The sequence below is a fragment of the Heteronotia binoei genome, chromosome 9 (genome assembly GCF_032191835.1).
Source record: "Heteronotia binoei isolate CCM8104 ecotype False Entrance Well chromosome 9, APGP_CSIRO_Hbin_v1, whole genome shotgun sequence".
Classification (NCBI taxonomy): domain Eukaryota; kingdom Metazoa; phylum Chordata; class Lepidosauria; order Squamata; family Gekkonidae; genus Heteronotia; species Heteronotia binoei.
The window spans coordinates 126,254,117-126,274,207 of record NC_083231.1 but is presented as its reverse complement, the minus strand read 5'-3'; the positions used below and the strand labels follow the sequence as shown (position 1 = coordinate 126,274,207).

At 62.8% G+C, this 20,091-nt stretch overlaps 3 protein-coding genes across 4 annotated transcripts; all 3 read left to right on the top strand.

Moving 5' to 3' along the window:
• Nucleotides 1-4,327: 4,327 nt before the first annotated feature.
• Nucleotides 4,328-9,160, top strand: CCDC142 (coiled-coil domain containing 142). The gene is made up of 10 exons (XM_060247446.1): nucleotides 4,328-4,484; nucleotides 4,620-5,993; nucleotides 6,334-6,462; nucleotides 6,615-6,779; nucleotides 6,854-7,014; nucleotides 7,152-7,292; nucleotides 7,543-7,657; nucleotides 7,747-7,924; nucleotides 8,019-8,227; nucleotides 8,495-9,160. The coding sequence occupies exons 1-10, from the start codon at nucleotides 4,328-4,330 to the stop codon at nucleotides 8,752-8,754; spliced, it is 2,889 nt and encodes a 962-aa protein (XP_060103429.1). The 3' UTR covers nucleotides 8,755-9,160.
• A 2,232-nt stretch (nucleotides 9,161-11,392) lies between these two features.
• LOC132577450 (programmed cell death protein 4-like) lies at nucleotides 11,393-16,189 on the top strand. 2 transcript variants are annotated; one of them, XM_060247236.1, is made up of 10 exons: nucleotides 11,393-11,619; nucleotides 11,693-11,790; nucleotides 12,088-12,201; nucleotides 12,786-13,007; nucleotides 13,098-13,195; nucleotides 13,343-13,457; nucleotides 14,677-14,784; nucleotides 14,881-14,991; nucleotides 15,160-15,299; nucleotides 15,644-16,189. In XM_060247236.1, the coding sequence occupies exons 1-10, from the start codon at nucleotides 11,400-11,402 to the stop codon at nucleotides 15,693-15,695; spliced, it is 1,278 nt and encodes a 425-aa protein (XP_060103219.1). In that variant the 5' UTR covers nucleotides 11,393-11,399; the 3' UTR covers nucleotides 15,696-16,189. The 2 variants fall into 2 exon arrangements, with proteins under 2 accessions (XP_060103219.1, XP_060103220.1); XM_060247237.1 differs by lacking the exon at nucleotides 12,786-13,007.
• A 393-nt stretch (nucleotides 16,190-16,582) lies between these two features.
• MOGS (mannosyl-oligosaccharide glucosidase) lies at nucleotides 16,583-19,700 on the top strand. Its single transcript, XM_060247445.1, has 4 exons — nucleotides 16,583-16,892; nucleotides 16,983-17,203; nucleotides 17,599-17,795; nucleotides 17,892-19,700. The coding sequence occupies exons 1-4, from the start codon at nucleotides 16,583-16,585 to the stop codon at nucleotides 19,612-19,614; spliced, it is 2,451 nt and encodes an 816-aa protein (XP_060103428.1). The 3' UTR covers nucleotides 19,615-19,700.
• Nucleotides 19,701-20,091: the final 391 nt, after the last annotated feature.

Sequence of the window (20,091 nt, the reverse complement as noted above, 5' to 3'; positions counted from 1 at the left end):
GCAATTCCTCAATGGAACAGGCTTCCTTGGGAGGTGGTGGGCTCTTCTTTGGCGGTTTTTAAGCAGAGGCTAGATGGCCATCTGCCAGCAATGAAGATCCTGTGAATTTAGAGGGAGGTATTTGTGAGTTTCCTGCGTTGTGCAGGGGGTTGGACTAGATGACCCTAGAGGTCCCTTCCAGCTCTATGATTCTACGACCAATGACTACTGATGTTTTAAGCATGTTTTATTTTAATTTTTTAAAAAACTTTTTGTTTCTCTGTGTAGTTTATAAAGTTTCTATATCTGCTACCTAAAGGTTATATCTCTGCTATCTTAAATAGGTACACACATTACCCGTCCTGCCCCCACTCAGCCAGGTCCCATTTATGTCAGCTCTGGCCCTCGTAACAAATGAGTTGGGCACCCCTTGTCTCGCCATCTAGAACAATAACATCTCAGCATCATTGACGCAACAATCATGAGGCTGCAGGCGGCTCCTGAGTTCCTCAAACGACAGCAGGGTATAAAAGAGCATCTAGCTGTGCAAAAGAATCAAGCAGCATAGAAAACTGCCCAGACCTAAGCCTGGTGGCACCAGCATGCCCTGTTGAACCTTCTGTTCTCTTGGCAGAAAAAAGACAAGACCCGACTCCCAAGAAGCCGAGAAAGAGTGGGTGGGGTGGGGGCTGGGTGGGATCTCTGGGGGGAGAATCTTCTCTTGACAGACTGAGAGAGCTTTGCCTTAGTCCCACCTTCTTCCCCCTGGGTGAGATTCAGCCTTCCTTCTCTGGCTTCCACAGGGATGCTCCCCCACCCCCGACCCCGTGCCTTCCTGGCAGGAGGAGAGCAGTGCCTTTTGCCACGGCTCTCCTGTGGCCTCCCATTGCTGCCCTGATGGCTGCAGCCCTTCCCAGCTCTGGAGCACCTGTGGGGGAGAAATCCGGGCTTTCAGTGCGGGGGGGGGGGGCTCCTCTGCTCGGAGTCTAGAGAGAGCTGATGTGCCTGTCCTGGGAAAGGGGAGGGCCTGAGGGGGATTCCCCCAGGAGTGGCCTGAAGCCCTAAGCCAATGAGCAGGCTGCAGCCCAGTCCAGATTAAGGTAGCTGTCAGCTGACTGCCCTGTCCCTGCTGCGACTGGCTGCAAGCCATCTTGGCCCCTGTGGAGAAGGATGCAATGCCCAGGAGGAGGCCCAAGAAGCCCTCCCTAGAGGTAAGGCCTGGGGCAGGAGCAGGCCTCGTTGTTGGCAGGAGCTCCCAGCAGCAAAGCTTTGGAACCTCTACATTTGATTGTGCTCTTTCTCTCTTACTCGCCCCCCCCCCATACTTGCTTCTGGGCTCCATTGTTCAACCCCCCTGGGAGAATTTTGCTGAACTCTAGATTGGACAAACTTTCTAATACCCCCCCCCCCCCACAACAATGGGAAAATAACCAAAACATATAAAGCCGATAGATGGAAATCTTCCTCATGCCACTGTGGCCACATAGAAGAAAGTAATTTGGAAAGTATGATGGGAGTCAGGTTTTATTATGACAGTGACAATTCAAAAAGCATTTGAAGGTAGATGCTGAGCTGATGCCTCGTGGCGCAGAATGGTAAAGCTGCAGTACTGCACTCGGAGCTCTCTGCTCAGAACCTGAGTTTGAGCCCGACGGAAGCTGGTTTAGGTAGCCGGCTCCAGGTTGACTCAGCCTTCCATCCTTCCGAAGTCGGTAAAATGAGTCCCCAGCTTGCTGGGGGGAAAGCGCAGATGAGTGGGGAAGGCAATGGCAAACCACCCCGTAAAAAGTCTGCGGTGAAAACGTTGTGAAAGCAATGTCACCCCAGAGTCGGAGACGGCTGATGGGGGGGGGGGGGTGGCATATGCAAATGAGTTGTGCTGATGAGCTCCAGCACCTCTTTTTCCATGAAGGAGGAGCAGCACCCGAGGCGGGCGAGCCAATCGGAAGCAGCCGCAGCTCTTGCCGCTTGCTGTCTGACCGGGAAGAGGCTGCCCTGCGGTCCCTTTATGCGGAGGAGGAGAGAGGCTGGGCCTGGCAGCAAAGGCTCCCCCCTCCGAGGAGCAGCCAACTCAGCCGCAACAGCTGCGGCGGGGCTTTGGCAGGCCAGGTCTGGGGGGCCCGCTGAGCCTTCTCTCCTGCCCGCGAGCAGCCGGGAGCGGGCGGTGGCGCCGCCGAGGAAGAGGGCGCTCGAGGGGCTGAGCCAGGGCCCAGCAGCCGGGGGGCGGGGCGGAGCAGGGGGCGTGGCCCAGCAGCCGGGGGGGCGGGGCGGAGCAGGGGGCGTGGCCCAGCAGCCGGGGGGCGGGGCGGAGCAGGGGGCGTGGCTCAGCAGCGGCCCCTCCCCTCTCCGGCCGCCGCAGCGCCCGCCCCCCGTCACATGACCCTTGCCCCCGCACGTGACTCCTGCCCGGCTTCCGATTGGCGGCGCGCTCGAGGGCCGGCCTCCCGCCCCGTTGCCTCGCAGCGCCCAGCAGCCGCCCCAGGAAGTGAGGAAGGGGCCGAAGGTATGCGTGAAAAGGATGCGGGGGTCTTGGTGGACGCTCCCCTTCCCCGCCGAGAAGGGCTGCCAACTCTGGCCTGGAGAGCAGGGGGCGGGGCGGGAGATCTCCAGGCCCCCCCTGGAGGATGGCAAGCGGGGCCAGAGGTCTGCTCGGGCGGGCGGGGGGCAGCTGGGGGGGGGCGGGCTCCTGCGCCACCCCCGGGACAGCGTCAGCGACTGCCGTTCTTGCAGCCCCCCTGGAGTGAGGCGGCTCAATGAGTGAGCGGAGGAGTGACAGGCGGAGCTCTCCTGGGGCCTCTTTGGTTCAGGCCTTATAAATGATTTGGAGGAAGGAGCAGAGGGAATGCTTATTAAATTTGCCCACCATACGGAATTGGGAGGGGTTGCAAATACAGCAGGATGATCTTGACAGGCTGGGAAACTGGGCTAAAACCAATAAAATGAATTGTAACAGGGATAAATGTAAAGTTCTGCATTTAGGTAAGGAAAATCCAATGCAGGGTTATAGGATGGGGGAGACTTGTCTTGGCAGTACTGTGTGTGAAAAGGATCTAGGGGTCTTAGTGGACCATATGCTAAACATGAGTCAACAGTGTGATGCGGTGGCTAAAAAAGACAAATGCAATTCTGGGCTGTATCAAAAGAAGTATCGTGTCCAGATCACATGATGTGATGGTATCACTTTTTTTCTGCTCTGGTAAAACCTCACCTGGAGTCTCCTGTTCAGTTTTGGGCACCACATTTTAAGAAGGATATAAACAAGCTGGAACGGGTCCAGAGGAGGGCGATGAAGATGGTGAGGGGTCTGGAGACCAAGTCCTAGGAGGAAAGGTTGAAGGAGCTGGGGGTGCTTATCCTGGAGAGGAGGCAGCTGAGAGGTGATTTGCCTTTTTAGCCACCACATCACTCTTTTGACTCTTGTTCAGCATATGGTCCACTAAGACCCTGAGATCCTTTTTGCACATACTACTGTATCCTGTTTCTGTCTTCTATTGTATTTGCATCCCCTCCCAATTTAGTATCATCTGCAAATTTAATAAGCATTCCTTTATTTAATAAGCATCCCCAATTTCTTAAGCATTCTCAGTTGACAAGGGAAAATGCCGTGTGCTGAAAAACACCCAGGAAGGGTGCCTGGGATAGAAGCAAGCAAAGTCTGCCTTCCGGCTGCTAGCTAGGGCCTGACTCTTCCATGGCTGAGCTGGGATGGCCGCCCTTCCTCCTCCTTCCGGCTCACCACCAGCAATGAGGTCAGCAGAGGATGCGAACAAAAAAGATGCAAACTGACCAAGAGGAAGGTTATGGATCAAGATACCTCCTCTTCAGTCTTCCCAGGCAGGCTGCAGCCTACTTTTATCTGCATAGGAGATACAAAACGCCATGTCCTGTTTATTAACCACTAACAGCATCAGTTAGCCCAGGGCCATAGCCAGGATTTCACAGCAGCATTTTTTGTTTGGGGGGCAGGCAGGGGGCTACCCAGTTTGGCTCTAAACGCTTTTTCTGCTTCTCAAGAAAAGCAACAACCCGCTCCCCCCATTTGTCTAACTCACTAAACCTTCCAGGGGGATCTGGCTGTGAGTAGCTGATCTGAAGGCCCTCTAGTAGCAATGCTGCACTTGTTCAGAGTGGGGTGGAGGTGAGCCACGGGGGCGGATGGGAGGCCCTCCAAAGGAGGGGCCATACAGGTGGAAGGGGAGGGGTTGAATGGAGTGGCAGGGCTGAGTTAACTCTGTACTGACTGCAAAGTGAGCAGCTTGCCTTTTCCAGCACCTCCGGCTCTCCCCCTGGGCTGCACTCCTGGGGGCAAAGACGGACGGGGCAGGTGCAGGGCTGACTCTCGTGTCTCATGCAGGCCGTGGGCTTGAATGCCGTCGTCCTCCTGTTCATGTCACGCAAGCCACAGGCCTCGGGCACCGCTGTGCCCCCCCTCAGCACCCTGGTTGGGCCCAGGAAGGTGGCTCCGGCTGGCAGAGAAGAGGAGCAGGGAGAGGAAGCAGAGGCAGGTAAGGGACACCTTGCATGGGGGGGGGGGTGGAGGTTGCCAGGGGACTTTGCCAAAGGAGGAGCTGTGGGGAGAGAGGGGCTTGCCCTGTTCCACAGGTGCAGCAGAGTCACAGCCCCTTTCCGTCTCCCTGCAGACTCCAGTTCCCGTAGGGCTTTAGCCAAATCCTTGCAGGCTGCAGAAGCCCTGCTACGCCGCTGCATCCAGCCCAGCTTGAGGCGCCTGCTGCTCCTGCAACCCAGCGAAGAAGGCCTTGAAGGCAGGGAGGAGGAAGAGGAGGCGGCCTGGCCGGTGGGAGGCCTGGCCCAGGTGGAATGCGGCTTCTTGAGGCTGAGCCGGGGCCTGTCTGTGCGGGAGGACCCCCACACCGAGACTTTCCAGGGCCACGTGCGGCCAGAGCCAGCCCAGGCTGCCTTCTCGTACCACGCCACGTGGAGCAGCACGGCCCGTCACTGTGCCACCCTGCACGCCCTGCTGCAGCAGCGCCACCACTTGCACCTGGCCCGCCACTACAGCCAGCGCCTCAAGGCTGCCTCCGACTTTGTCCAGCGCCTGAGGACTGCGGAGGGTTCCCTGCTGCTGGCCAGCAAGAGGCAGGAGGCCCGGTGGGGGCGCCAGCTGCGGGGGCTGTGCGAAGAGCTGCGCACCCACACCGCCCACTGGGAAGCGCTGCAGCGGCACATGCGCAGTGACCCCTGGCTGCGGCCCCTGCTGCTCCAGAGGCAGGAGCCGGTGCTGCGCATGAAGCAGGCCTTCTCCTTGCTGGCCCTGCAGGGCCTCTGTCTCCTGGAACACTGCCTGGAGGCCCTGCTGCGCCAGCTGGCCCACCCGCCCGGGCTGCCCCCAGCTGCCCTCTCCGATTTCTTCCAGGGGCTGGACATTTACAACCAGGTGGTGAGGGAGCAGCCCTGGCAGCACTGCTCGGTGGCGCTGTGGACGGAGCCAGGCTCCAGCTCCGATCTGCAGGGAGAGCTGGGCCCCCCCGCTGCCTTTCCCGTGGAGAGGGTGCTGGGCCTTTTGGCAGCCGAGAGAGGCCAGCGGGCAGCCTGCAAGCTCAGCCAGCTCCTCCTGGGGCTGCAGGCAGAGGCCAGCGGAGCGGAGGGCAGCCCTGAGGCCTGGCTTCCGGAGGCGTCCCTGCAGGCGGGCGAGGGCGGCCCCAGCCTCTGTGCGGAGCTGCAGGCCCTGGGCCAGGCGGAGGAGGAGCACCTGCTACGGATCCTGGGAGAGCTGGTGGCCTCCACGCGCAGCCTCTGGCATCACCTCCTCAGTCGGCCCAAGCAAGAGCGGCCCCCCGAGGGTCCGGAGGCCTCTGACGCCACTCCCCTGCCCGCTTGGAAGGCCGTGCGCTGGCTGGACGCCTCCTACTCGGAAGCTGCCGGGGCGCTTTGGGCACAATACCGGCCCCTCTTCTGGAGCACCACGGCCACTGCCCTGGCTCACCAGCTGGAGCTCCGTTCGCCCCCCACTCAGTCCCAAGCAAGGACAGCAGCCCTGATGGGCCAGCAACTTGGTGGGTGCAGGGGGGCAGGCAGCAGGTCCCAGGCTTGCGCAGGGCGGGGGGTCGGTGCTCGCCTGGCTCGTGGCAAGGAGTTTGGAGCACAGCTGGAGCAGGACAGCGCCCCCATCGATCGGGGGCTTCAGGAGGCCAGGCCTTTCAGGCAGCCCCGACAGGGGCCAGAGAGAGGCCCTGCATTGTGGGGCCTTGAGGGGCTGCTTCTGGGGGCCTCCTGCAGGAGGAGAGTCTGCTCCATGGGAAGGAGAGGGGCTCCAAAGCAGCGGCCAAGACCAGGACACCCCCCCCTCCGCTGCCCCGGAAAGCCAGGCCCTTGCTCATCCTCACTGCTGGTGAGCCTGGCTGATCCTGGCCTCTCTCTCCCTCTCTCTGCTTGCAGCCTGCCTTCCCCAAGAGAGCACCGAGGAGCTGAGGGGCTCCTTGCTACACCTGCTGGTGCGCGGGGTCCTCCAGCGCTGGGACCGAGGTCAGCTGGAGTGCTGGGGAGCCTGGTGATCTGGGAGAGGCCAGTGCTCTGATGTGGGGGGAGGGGGCAGCCATGGGCCTGGTGTGCCTCCTGGGAAAGGGACCTGTGCTGGGGGGGGGGCGCTCACCAGACGGCCTTCTTTTCCCGACCAGATTTCTGCCACGTGTTGGGCTCCAGCCTCACCGATAAGTGCGTGGCCACGCCGTCTCAGACCACGGCTGTGGCAAGCAGCCACACGGCTCAGCTCCTCCAAAGCCTCTTCCCGCCCTTAGCCTCCTCCCTGCGGTGCCTGAACACCTGGTTCCCTGGGAGCCCCGGTGAGTGTCCCTCGGCCGCTGCCTCCCTGGCCCCGTGTGGCCCTCTGCTGCTGACCGGCCCTCCTCCCCTGCAGCTGACCGCTTCCTGGGGCCTGCGGGCTGCCGCTCGGCTCTGCTGTCCCTCTCGGTGGCCGCCAGCCAGACTTCCTGCTACTGGGTCCTGAGCAAAGCCTCACAGCACTTGGCCTCCGGCTCCCTCAGCCAGTTCCTGCTGGTCACCCACGGAGACTTGCAGGCAAGTAGAGCCCCGGAGCAGGTGGGGGGAAGGAGGGAGCCTGCGGCCTCCAGATGCGAGGGAGAGGGCAGCCCCACCACAGGGCCCTTGCCGCAGCCTCCCCAGAAGAAAGACCCCGCTGCTCCTCCTCGTTTCAGCTGCTGCAGGGAGAGGTGAGCAGGGTGGCGGCGCTGAGCAGTCCGGTCCCGCCCGGCAGGGGGAAGAAGCCCAGCCCCTTGGTCTCTCAGCAGGAGCAGGAGCTGAGCCAGCAAGTCAGTGTCATGGACACCAGCCTGCAGGTGAGCACGTGGCCCTTGGAGGGGATCCCTGGGTTCTGGCCACGGGCACCTTTGTTCCCTCACCGCCTCCGCTGGGGCTCTGGGCTGGGCTCTGCCCTTCCTTGGCCAGGCTTCTTCCATTCTGTCCCTTGAGCTGGAGTGGAGAGCAGGAGAGGCACCTGCTGGATCGTGGGAGGGGGGCAGCTTCTCCTTTCAGGGGGGGGGATGGTGGCCCCCAAGTGCCAGCCTCATGCCCCTCTCTGTCCCCCAGCATTTTGCAAAGGATGCCCTGAGGCTCTTCTCCTCAGAGTGTAAGCGCATGGCAGCGGAGATCTTGGGGCAGACCATGCCACTGGGCAAGCACTGGCGCCTCGCCCTCCAAGCAGGTATTCTTGCAGGGGCCAGCAGGGAGGGAGGCCTGGGCGGGCCCCACTCCGCAGAGCCCTGAGTGCCGGTTGGCTGCTTGCCCCTGCAGATGTGCCTTCCTCCCCCAGCGAGTATGCCTCTGCTGCCGCCCAGGCAGTCTTGGGCCAGGTCCTACAAGGCATCCAGCTGCTGCCCCACGAGGCACAGGAGCCGGTGCTCGGCCTGGTCACCACCGCCTTCTTGGAAGCCTGGATGGAGCACATTCTGGCCCAGAAGATCAGGTTCAGGTAAGGCAGCCAGCTGGGGGGCGGGGGAGAGAGAGGAGGCTGTCCAGCCCGGATGGTGCTGACTGCAGACCGGCCCTCGCCCCCCCCCCCCCAGCCTGCAGGGTGCCCTTCAGCTGAAGCGGGACTTTGAGCTGGTCAAGGAGTTGCTGCAGTGCGAGGAGGCCGGCCTCTCTGCAGAGGGCAGGCAGCGGGTGCTCTCCCTCCGCATCTTCCAGCAGGCGGACAACGCCATCGCCTGCCTCCTCCAGCAGCCCAGCAAGACCTCCCTACTGTGCCACCCCCGGGAAGCTCTCTGCCAGTGCTGTGAGTCCTCTGAAGCCGGCCCCAGGGAGAGGGAGGGACCCATCTTCTGGGCCAGGCATAGTTATGGCCCCTTGCAGAATGGGGAAGGTTTTGCTCTTGAGCTCCCCCTGCAGGAAGAAGACACCAGTGGAACCGAGGCCCGGAGGGGGTGAAAGACCCTCCCCAGCGAGAGGAGAGGAGGGCTGCAGTGTCTCCCCCACTCCTGCTAAGCACCAGCCAGTGGCGCTGGGTGGAGGCGGGGCTGGTGACTTCCCTCTTGCCCCACAGGCTCCTACAACGGCATTCACACGCTGGGCAGCGGCCCAGGCAGCCTCAACAGCCTGGAGAGCCTGGAAGGACAGCCTGCCGGAGCTGCCGGGGGGAGCCAGGCGGGGGACCTGCTCAGCCGCGGGCAAGGAGGCGGCAGCAGCCCAGAGACCTACCTCAGCGCCCCCCAGCAGGAGTGGCTGGCACTGCGGCTGCACGGGGGCCGCCACCGCTGGAAAGTGCCTGGCCTGGCCTGCATGTGCAGAACCACGGAGCCCTGAAGGGAGGGCTCTCTTGGAAAGCACATCTCCAAGCCCCGCCCCCATGCCTTTGCCAGGTGTGCTGCTGGTGGGCACTAGGGCCTGGGGGCCACCTCCCCTCCACCAGTCAGGCTTGTAGCAAGTGGGGCCTGCTGCAGGATTCTCCTCCCCCCTTCCTCTGGCCAGGCCCTTCGGAGCCATTGCTTCCCACTGGACTGGCTTTGGTGCTGCAGCAGGAGCATCTGTGGCTGAAAGGGGCCTGTGTGCCTCAGCCTCCGGTCCACGACGGAGCTTCTTCCTGATGTGTCCTGGACAAGGGGGGGGGGGGGTTGGCATAGGTCTCCTCCCAGCACTTTAGCAAAGAAAAAAAAATCCCTCTTTTCTGCAGCCACCAACGTCTAATTTTGAATAAACTTGGGAAAATGCACACTTTCTGACTCTTCTGTGGGCGCGGCTGGAAGCTGCTGGTGCTGGAGAGTGCCCTCCGATCACAGCTGATGTGTGGTGACCCCCCTCCCCAGGGGGTGTTTTGAGGCGAGAGACGTTCCCAGGTGGTTTCCTCTGCACAGAAACCCTGGAATGTCCAGGTGGGGCCCCAAGTCCTCAGCAGGGCTGAGATCTTATGAGCCTGGCCTGGTCTGGGCCTGGGGTGGGGGGGTGTCAGGGTACTGCTGCCAGCAACAAGGGCGGGGAGTGCGCTGGAACTGGCAAATTGGCTGCAGAGCCTGCCCCCCGCGCAGATGACAGAAGTCGAGTGTCCAGATCACATGAAGTGATGCTATTGCTTTACTCTGCTCTGGTAAGACCTCGCCTGGAGTCTTGAGTTCACTTTTGGGCACCACATTTTAAAAAAGATCTAGACAAGCTGGAACGGGTCCAGAGGAGGGCAACGAAGATGGTGAGGGGTCTGGAGACAAAGTCCTATGAGGAAAGGTCGAAGGAGATGGGCACGTTTAGCCTAGAGAGGAGGCAGCTGAGAGGTGATATGATACGTGGTGCAGAATGTTAAAGCTGCAGTACTGCAGTCCTAAGCTCTGCTCATGACCTGAGTTCAATCCCCGGCGGATGCTGGGTTTTCAGGTAGCCGGCTCGAGGTTGACACAGCCTTCCATCCTTCTGAGGTCGGTAAAATGAGTTCCCAGCTTGCTGGGGGGAAAGAGTAGATGACTGGGAAAGGCAATGGCAAACCACCCCGTAAAAGTCTGCCGTGAAAACGTGAAAGCAACATCACCTCAGAGTTGGAAACGACTGGTGTTTGCACAGGGAACTTTTCCTTCCTTTTTCCTTTCAGCACTTGAAGAGCTGTCATCTAGAGGATGGTGTGGAATTGTTTTCTGTGGCTTCAGAAGAGGACCAGAACCAATGGGTTGAAATTAAATCAGAAGTTTCTGGCTCAACAAGAGGAAGAACTTCCTGACTGTTAGAGCGGTTCCTCAGGGGAAGAGGCTTCCTCCTTGGGAGGTGGTGGGCTCTCCTTCCTTGGAGGTTTTTAAACAGAGGCTAGGTGGCCATCTGACAGCGATGAAGATCCTGTGAATTTAGGGGGAGGTGTTTGTGAGTTTCCTGCATTGTGCAGGGGGTTGGACTAGATTACTCTAGAGGTCCCTTCCAACTCTAGGATTCTATTAGGAAGAACTTCCTGGCCGCTAGAGCAATTCGTCAGTGGAACAGGCTTCTTCCTTGGGAGGTGGTGGGCTCTCCTTCCTTGGAGGTTTTGAAACAGAGGCTAGATGGCCATCTGACAGCAATGAGGATCCTGTGAATTTAGGGGGAGGTGCTTGTGAGTTTAGAGCTCAGTGGAACAGGCTTCCTCCTTGGGAGGTGGTGGGCTCTCTTTCCTTGGAGGTCTTTCAACAGAGGCTAGATGGCCATCTGACAGCAATGTAGATCCTGTGAATTTAGGGGGAGGGGTTTGTGAGTTTGCTGCCTGGTGCAGGGGGTTGGACTAGATGGCCCTGGAGGTGCCTTCCCACTCTAGGATTCTATGACAGCATTCTGGTCCTCCGAAGGCTTCGGGCAGAGCAGGCGATGGGACGGGGTGTCTGACAGAGGCTGGCCGCTGTTGCCGGCTCCTCCGTGCCGTCTCCAGGCAGGCAGGCCGGGGGGGGGGGGCAGGTGCCGCGCAGAAGAGGCAGAACCGCGCCCCCCCCCCGTCAGGGTCCACTTTGGACGAGCAGCTCCGGCGGCGTCCCGGGAAAGGGCTCCTCCTCCTCCTCTGGCTCGCCATCGCTGCGCAAAGGCGACGCGGCCGTGTGCGCTCGCAGGGCGGGGGGCTTTGCTTGGCCCCCAGGCAGGCAGGCAGGCGGGCGGGCGGAGAGTGCCAGGGCCGCCACGCCTCCTCCTCCTCCTCCTCCTCCTCCGGCGGCGGCGGCTCTGAGCTCACTTCCTGCCAGGCCAGGCCAGGCCCAAGAAGCCCGAGCCCGGACGGGGCGCGCCGCGGGGCTGCAGAGCTCGTCCTCGCTTCCCTCCCTCCGTCCTTCGCCGCCGCCGATGTCCACCTCCGCGCTCCCGGCCGAGCAGCCGCGCGGGCCCTTCCCGCCGGCAAGTCCCCCCCCCCGGCCCGCCTTCGCGCGGCCGCCCCCTCGGGCCTGGGCAGAGCGCCCCCCCGCTGAGCTCTCTCTCTCCCGTGTGCCCCGCAGGCCGCCCCGCCGGGGGCCGAAGAGCTGATGGACGGGGGGCGGCCCTGGAGCCCCCACGAGAAGGCCCTGCACGAGGCGCGCCTCAAGGCCAAGGCCAAGCGCCGCCTGCGCCGCACCTCCTCCCGCGACGCCCTGGCCGAAGGAGGCGCCGAGCCCGCCGGCCCCGAGCCCAGCAGCCCGCCCCCCGCCGCCAAGGGCCACGACCGGCGCTCCCGCATGGGCAAGGGGCGCGGCCTGCCCAAGAAAGGTACCGCCCCCTCCCCGCCGCCCCCCCGCCCCCGCCTCCCCGCGCCCCGCCCACACGTGCCCCCTCTCCCCAGGTGGCGCCGGAGGGAAAGGCGTCTGGGGAGCGCCCGGCCTCGTCTACACCTACCAGGAGCCCGACGCGCGGGACCCCAACTACGACGAGGCCGCCCAGGTACTGCCCTCCCCCGATCCCCCAGTGGGAAGGGCCCCCCGAGGCCATCTAGTCTAGCCCCCTGCTCCAAGGCCGCTCGGGAGGGGGAGCCCATTCCACTCTCCAGCTGATGTCAGAGGCTTGCGCCCCAATTCCGCGCCTCCACCCCGTGAAGGTAGGCATGCTGCCCTGTGATGCTGTGTCCGGAGGGTGCGGGTCTTGCCAGGCCCCGCTGCCCTCCGCAGCCTGGTGACGTGGCTCAGGCTCTGGGGGGGAGGGGGGAGCTGCCCCCCAGTGCCTTCCGTGCCCTCTCCCCAGGGCGACACGGTCTATGCCACAGTGGTGCCGGAGCTGGAGGAGGAGGAGCTGAAGAAGAACGTGCACCCCATGGTGCTGGAATACTTTGAGCATGGAGACCCCCTGGAGGTGGTGGTGAGTGGGGGCAGGGGGAGTGGAAGGTGTCCTTTGTGGGGAGATGTGGCTGCTGCTGCTGCTCCGGGTGCACCCCCCACCTCTCCCCTTCAAGTGATCCACTAGAGAGCAGAACCACAGCTGGGAGGGGGCAGAGGAGAGCCAAAGTGGTTGGGTTAAATATCACTTATCACCAAGCAACAGATAAGAGGGGTGGGGGAGTGCAAAGACATGTTTGTCCACACAGCGATCTGTTGGGGACGTCCTGGGCCCCCTTGAGTTTCAGGAGGGGGGGATGTTTGCCCCTGCTGCCCACCCCAAGCAGGGCAAGGCAAGCCCCCTTGGCAAGCACTGAGGAACAACACAAAGGCTTTTGGCATCTTCCCAGTGCTCAGCACAAGGGGCTGGGGCTGGTGTCCTCCCATGAGCCGCAGGGGCTCGGCCTGGACTTGCAGGGGGGTGTCCCTCCTTTGGGGGCAGCACAATCCCTCAAGCAGCCCCAGCGGTGAGACCACCACCCAGCAACACACAGGTGGGGGTGGCCAATAGGACGCTTGTGCCGGGCTGGTGCCACCTCTGACCGATGCCCTCCACCTTCCTGGCAGGAGCTGCTCCGGGGCCTGAATCTGGGGGGCCACAAGGCAGCGGTGCCCTCGATGGCCGTGGCACTGTCTCTGGAGGGCAAGGCCAGCCACCGGGAGCTGACCTCACGCTTGCTGTCGGACCTGGTGGGGAAGGTGCTGAGCCCCGAGGACATGGCGGCCGCGTTCGATGGGATGCTGCAGGACCTGCCCGACCTGATCCTTGACACGCCGGAAGCCCCGCAGGTCAGCATCCAGCCCCGGCAGGAGAGCGGGGGTCGGGGAGCTTGGAGGACCCGTGCCCTTTGAACCCTGTCCACCCGTCTGTCTGTGCAGATGCTGGGCCAGTTCATCGCCCGGGCTGTGGCTGACCACGCCTTGCCCCTCGACTTCCTCGAGCGCTACAAAGGGCGGGTCGACTGTGAGCATGCTCGGTGAGAGAGAGACCCGACCGGCCTCCCTCCCTCTCGCTGGGGCCGGGGGGCCCTCTGTGCTGGAGCCCCAGGCAGGCGGGCCAGCAAGGGGGCCCTGTGGCCAGTTGCTCTCTGCTCCCTTCTGAAGGCCTCTCCTCCTCCCTGCAGGGCCGCCCTGGATCGCGCTGCTGTCCTCCTGCGGATCAAGCAAGACGTCAACCGCCTGGACAACGTGTGGGGCGTGGGGGGAGGCCAGAGACCTGTTAAGCACCTTATCAGGGAGGTGAGGAGGGCTTGAGCTTTAGAGAGTGGTCCAGAGGCTCCCAGTCAGAACAGAGGAGCTCCTGGCCTTGGAGAGCCTGAGGCCGCTGCAGGACTCCTGGGGAGACCATAACAGCCAGGGTCCCTCCAGGGGCCTCCTCGGGTGCAGGGCTCACCTTGCTCAGTCCATCCTCTCCTCCCTCAGGCTGCCTGCTGCAGAACCTTCGCCCAGACTTCTCCTTTGGCTTAGCCAGGGTGCCTGCTGCACCTCTCCCACTTAGGGACTGACACCAAGGATGTCCGGGGGGGGGGACCTCCACTGGACCAGCAATCAGGTGTGGGGGAGGCAGCTTCTGTGGCCCCCCAGAATCCCAGAGCTGGAAGGGGCTGGAGAGGCCATAGAGTCCACCCCCTCCCTTTATGCAGGATCAGCCTAAACGAAACAGAATGGAGCGGGAGCAGATGAGGAGGATCAGGGGTCAGGAGGCCGGCAAGAAGCCCTGGGAGGAGAGACTGAGGGACTTGGGCATGCCCAGTCTGGAGAAGAGGAGGGGGACAGGGTGGCACTCTTTCAGCATTTGAAGAGCTGGTCCTGTTGGCAGCAGAGGAGAGAAGCTCACAATTGGCATAGTAGAGAAACCTTTTTGACCGTCCAAGTTGTTCAACTGCGGAATCAGCTCTGGCTGACCCTGCATTGAGCAGGGGGTTGGACTAGATGGCCTTTGTGGCCCCTTCCAACTCTGGGATCTCTAAAAGCTGCTGCTCAAAGACAGGCAGTGGGGTGGGGGGAGCTCACCCCCTCCCAAGGCAGCTGACTCTTCCTGGGAAAATGTTTCCTGCTATCCAGCCCCCGTGTCTTTCCACCCGTCATTTAAACCCCTTCTGGGGGGCAGGAGGAGTGGTTTTCTTCTTGCTTGCAGATCCAAACGGTGTGTGTGCCCGCCCACGCAGCGCCAGTGTTAAAGGGCTTCTGGGCATTTCCAAATGACTCATACTCCACATGTGGCATTGGGGGGGGGGCATGAATCGGAGCCCTGTGTTTCTAGGCCATCAGATGGGGTCTTGGGCAGAGACCCTTTTGGGAGTTCATGTGGGGATGGGCAGGAAGCTCTCTGGGCCTCAGCCGGTGGGCCCATAAGAGCATCAGAGAAGCCATGTTGGATCAGGGCAACAGCCCATCCCGTCACCTCTCCCGGCAACTCAGCGGGGCTGTCCTCATCTTCTCTCCTCCCCCTCTGCAGATGAACCTGCTGCTCCGTGAGTACCTCCTTTCGGGAGAAGTGTCGGAGGCCGAGCGCTGCCTGCGCCAGCTGGAGGTACCCCACTTCCACCACGAGCTCATCTACGAGGTGTGCCCGCGGACCCTGGGCTGGGCGGCTGGAGGGAGGAAGGGGCTGCCCTGCGTTGGCCCTGCAGGCCCCGCTCCAGCTCTGCTTCTTTGCCAGGCGGTGGTGATGGTGCTGGAGTCCTCAGGCGAGACGGCGGTCGCCATGATGATGAAGCTGTTGAAGGTGCTGTGGGAGACGGGGCTGGTGACGCTGGACCAGATGAACAGGGTAGGAGGACGGCAGGCTCCTGGGGAAGACGATGCCCCCACACCTCCCAATGACACCTGCGGGAAAGGGAGCCTGTGAGCCGTTACGGTACCCCGGGGGGAGGGAGGGAGGGGGCCTGCTTTGCAGCCTTTGGCAGCCCTGCCTGACCCCTCCCCTCCCTGCCTCCAGGGCTTCCAGCGGGTGTACGAGGAGCTCGGAGACATCAGCCTGGACGTCCCCCTGGCTCACAACATCCTGGAGCGCCTGGTGGACTTGTGCTTCGAGGAGGGGGTCATCACCAAGCAGCTGAGAGACGCCTGCCCTGCCCGGTAGGCTCCTGCCACTGGGAAGATCTGCTGGGGCGCAGGGCAGGGGAGCTCTGGCTGGGATACGTCTCTGAGCCCCTCTGGCCCTCTCCTGGGGAGATCTGCCCAAGGCCCCCACGAGATTTCCTGGGCAGACGGAAAGCCTGCAGATCCCTTCTTGGGTTTAGACACCATAAAATTCTTGCCTGTTCTTTTCTTAGTTGGGTGTATGGTGCTCTGCCGGGCACGGTCCGTGTGTGTGTGTGTGGGGGGGGGGGGGTTGAAGGGTGCACCAGAAGTCTTTCCTGGCGGGGGGCATGGTTCTCCAGCCCCTCCCTCACCTCCCCTCTCCTGCCCTTTCCCTTCAGGGGCCGGAAGCGCTTTGTCAGCGAAGGAGATGGTGGCCAAATCAAGCAGTGATTGGCGGCTGGCAGCCCCCTCCCCACCAGCACCCCCTCTCGCTCAGCACCTGCAGCGGCATGTTGGAGACCTCCTGTGGCCGGACTGAGGAGAGAGGGAGCCAAGCTCATCTCACTGGTCTCCTTGGCCTGCCACCCCCCTTCCTCCACCACCCCCCATCTCAGGAAGGAAAAGGAGCGGGGGCCAGAGCTGGGATTGGTCCTGGCTTGGTGGTATCCCCAAATCCCCTCTGCTCTCGGGCCTGGAGCGGCTTCCAGAGCTGTCATTGCAAGGCGCCCCTCTCTGCTTGTGGAGGGAGGGAGCGGGGAGTCCTGGAGCTGTGCTTTGGCTTCCAGAAGCTGCTGTGCAGGTGTGTGTGTGGGGGGGGAAGCATCTCAGGGTATAGGGCAATTTGCTGGGGGTGGGGGGGCGGCAGGGCTTGGGCCAGGCGACGTGAGGCCCTTGCAGGCAAAGGAGGTGTGGCTCCAGCAGCAATAAAAGATTTATCCAAAGGACACAGTTTCACCTTTGCATTTGTCCTCGCCGCGGTGCAGAATATGTGAGTCATGGGCTGGTTGGAGGGCAGGGAGACTAGGGCTGTGCCCAAGAGCTAGGGGGCCCAGCCTGGCAAGAGGTGAGCAGCCCTGCCCTTTTCTGCGGAGGTTGCTGAGGGGGCGGGGCGGGTTCAGCTGGAGGAAGGGAGAGGGGTGACGTGGGCCTCCAGGAGAGGCTGCCCTCCGCTGGGGGGCGGGGCTTGAGCTTTCCTGGGCACGCGCCCTGGCTGCTGCAGCGGCAAGGCCCCGCCCCGTGGAGGCAAGTGCGAGAGGAGACCCCGCCGGCCGGACTACGCTTCCCAGCATGCAGCGGGCTGCCCCGGCCACGTGGAGCGGCGCGGCTTGGGCTTGAGGATGGGCCGGGAGCAGCAGCGGCGGCGGCGGCGGGGAGGAGGCGGGCCGGAGGGGCCGCGGGCGCCGGAGCGGGCGGGCGCGGCGAGGCAGGGGCGGGCGGGGGCGGCGCTGGGGCTGGCGGTGGCGGCGGCGCTGGGGCTGGTGGCGGCGCGCTGGGGGCTGGGCGGCCCCTCCTCGGCCCTGACTCGGCACCCGGCCGCCCGCGCCCTCCCGGCCAACAGCAGCAGCAGCGCCGCGCTCTTGTGGGGCTCCTACCGGCCCCACGTCTACTTCGGCATGAAGACGCGCAGCCCCCGCGCCCCGGCCGCAGGTCAGGCCAGCTAGGCGGGGGCCTAGAGCGCGGGAGGGGAGGGAGCCCGCCCGCCCGCCCCCCGGTGACCCCCTTGTGTCTCCCGCCTAGGCTTCATGTGGATGCTCCAGGCCGAGGGGGACGCCCGGCTGCGCCACAGTTGCGAGCAGAGTGACCGGCTGGCCCGCTATGGCTGGCTGCTGCACGACGGGGCCCACTTTGGGGTGCAGGAGATCCGCGACCTCGGCCTCAGCCTGCGGACAGAGTTTGTGAAGCAGCCGGGAGGCCGGCACGGGGGCGACTGGAGCTGGAGGGTCACCGCACGGCCGGAGGTGAGGAGACCTGCAGGCCTTTGGGGAGAAGCTCCCGGCAGTTGGGGCGGGGAAGGCCCCTCTGCGGCTTGTTTGCATCATTCCTTCCTTTTAGTGCCAGCCCTGTTGAGCCTTGACCGATGTCTCACTTCCCATGAGGCTCCAGTCTTATGTCAGGGGGCAGCAGGTACATCAGCACCCAAAGATTGGGAGGGTCTGAGCAAGTGGACACTCTGTTAGTAAATCTACTGTTTCTGTTGAATTCAGAAAGCGTTTAACCAGCAGAGCGATCTTCAAAGTAATCACAAGTCTAAGCCAGACTGTAAACTTTCACCCCTAGGCTCTGTGCTGCGAGAAAGCTTGCAATTGTGTTGCCTGTGTGAGATGAGCATCTGACACCCCTTTCCTGCCTACAGAGGATGGTGGGGAGCCCGCCCCCCCTAGTTTCCCTGTTCTTCTACATGGCAACCGATGGCCAAGGGACGCTTCAGCCTTTGGTAGTGGAGAAGAACCGCATGGCCTCTCTCGCAGGCACAACGGAAGAGCTGGGGGACTTCACCGTCACCTTCCAGCAGCCCACCAGTGAGGCTGGCACAGCCCCGCTCTATGCTAGGTATCCTTAGCCAAACGGCAGCTGCAGAGGTTGTGGGAGGCCCAGGTGGCTGCCTGCTTCTCTCCCCGTGACTTTTCTCTCCTTGTCTGTCTCCAGCTACAACTTCCTGCAGGCTAAGGCTGAGGGCTTGCATCGCCTGGGCGACGTGGTGAAGGCCAGCCTCAGCCCTCGTTTTGTGCACGCGCCGCCGGGGGCCCCCAAGCGCTACTATTTGGGGCTAGACACTTACCGGGGGCCGCCCGAGGGCACAGAGCCTCGCAGCCAGCTCCTCGTCCACCAGGTGACCGTGGCAGTGCCCTGCCGGCTGGAGGTGCTCTTTGAGTCCAGCAGCGTCGCCGGCCGTACCGAGCGTCTTGCAGGAGAGGTGCTGACCGGGGAGTTGGCCAGGCACCGAGGAGCCTTCGAGGAGCGCTTTGAGGGGACTTTTGGGCTGGCCCGCAAGGGCTTCTCTGCGCAGGAGCAGGACTTTGCCAAGGCTGCCTTCAGCAACATGCTGGGAGGGATGGGCTACTTCTACGGGCACTCACTGGTGCAGTCTCCGCACAGCGAGCTCCCCCAGCCCTATCCTGAGGGCCCCCTTTTCACAGCTGTGCCATCGCGCTCCTTTTTCCCCCGGGGCTTCCTGTGGGATGAAGGCTTCCACCAGCTGTTGCTGAGCCGCTGGGATCCAGCCCTCACCCAGGAAGTGCTGGCGCATTGGTTCGACCTCATGAACGCGGAAGGCTGGATCCCTCGCGAGCAGATCCTGGGCGACGAGGCCCGCGCCAAGGTGCCTGCGGAGTTCGTGGTGCAACACAGCAGTGCAGGGAACCCCCCCACCTTCTTCCTAGTGCTGCAGCAGCTGCTGTCCCAGGGCACAGCGGACGTGCCCTACCTGCGGCGCCTCTACCCTCGCTTGCAGAGCTGGTACGACTGGTACAATCGCACCCAGGCAGGTCCGCTGCCCTACACCTTCCGGTGGCGTGGGCGCGACCAGGACACGCGGATGTTCCTCAACCCAAAGACTCTGACCTCAGGGCTGGATGACTACCCAAGGGCCTCGCACCCCTCCCCAGATGAGCGCCACTTGGACCTGCGCTGCTGGATGGCGCTCGCCTCAGAGGTCATGGCCCAGGTGGCTGGGCGCCTGGGGGAAGCAGCAGCGGAGGACTACCGGCAGATGGCAGAGATGCTGGCCGACAACCGGCTGCTGGAGCGCCACCACTGGGCTGAGGCGCTGGGCACCTTTGCTGACTATGGCAACCACACGCAGGCGGTGGCGCTAGAGCGGGAAAGGCTGCGGCCCCCTCCTCCAGGCCAGCCCCTCCCCACCCCCAGGCTTCTGCGGGTGGTTCGCAAGTCCCCCAAGCTGCAGTTTGTGGGGGGCGCCTTGGGCTACGTGAGCCTTTTCCCTCTGCTGTTGCAGCTGCTGCAGCCCGAATCACCCCGGCTGGGCGCCCTCCTGGCAGACATGCGCAGCGAGAAGCACCTGTGGACTCCCTTCGGCCTGCGCTCCCTCTCGCGCAGCAGCCCCCTCTACCTCAAGCACAACACGGAGCACGACCCCCCTTACTGGCGGGGGCCCATCTGGATCAACATCAACTACCTGGCTGTGCGGGCCCTTCGCCACTACAGCCACCTGGAGGGCCCTTTCCGGGCGGAGGCCGCCTCCCTGTACCGGGAGCTGCGAGCCAACCTCATCAGCAACGTCTTTCGGCAGTATAAGGAGAGCGGCTACCTCTGGGAACAGTACCACGACAGCACAGGCAAGGGGCAGGGCTGCTACCCCTTCACCGGCTGGTCTGCCCTGGTGGTGCTCATGATGGCGGAGGAATACTAGTGCCACGGGGGCGGGCAGGCAACCTTTGGACTCCGAGCAGCAACCTGTGATCAGTGGGGCTGTGGCCTAAAATAAAATGAGAAAACGGAGTGCTCTCTCTGTTGTGCTCTGGATGAGGGATGCGTGACTAACAGAGACCTCAGTCGTGTAGCTGTGCCTGAAGGCCCCCGAGTCCCCTGCGAGATGGTAACCAGCTTTTGTGGTTGAATTCTAGCCTCAAATAACTATTGTCTCAGTCCAAGGGGAGTGAAAACTGCAGTGGCAGCAGTGAGGTAGGCCAAGGCCTTGGTCTTGTTCCGTGGAGCCCCTGGGCCAATCCACAGCCACCAGGAATAGGCCTGCCTGCCTCATTTTGTTTGGCCCAGCCCCTCACCCTTGTGTGTCTTCTGGCAGGTTACTCTTTGCTACCAGTCACAGGCAGGTGTTGGAGTGAGGGAACCCTATTTCCTAGGTAAAGAAGGACCATGCCCTAACCTA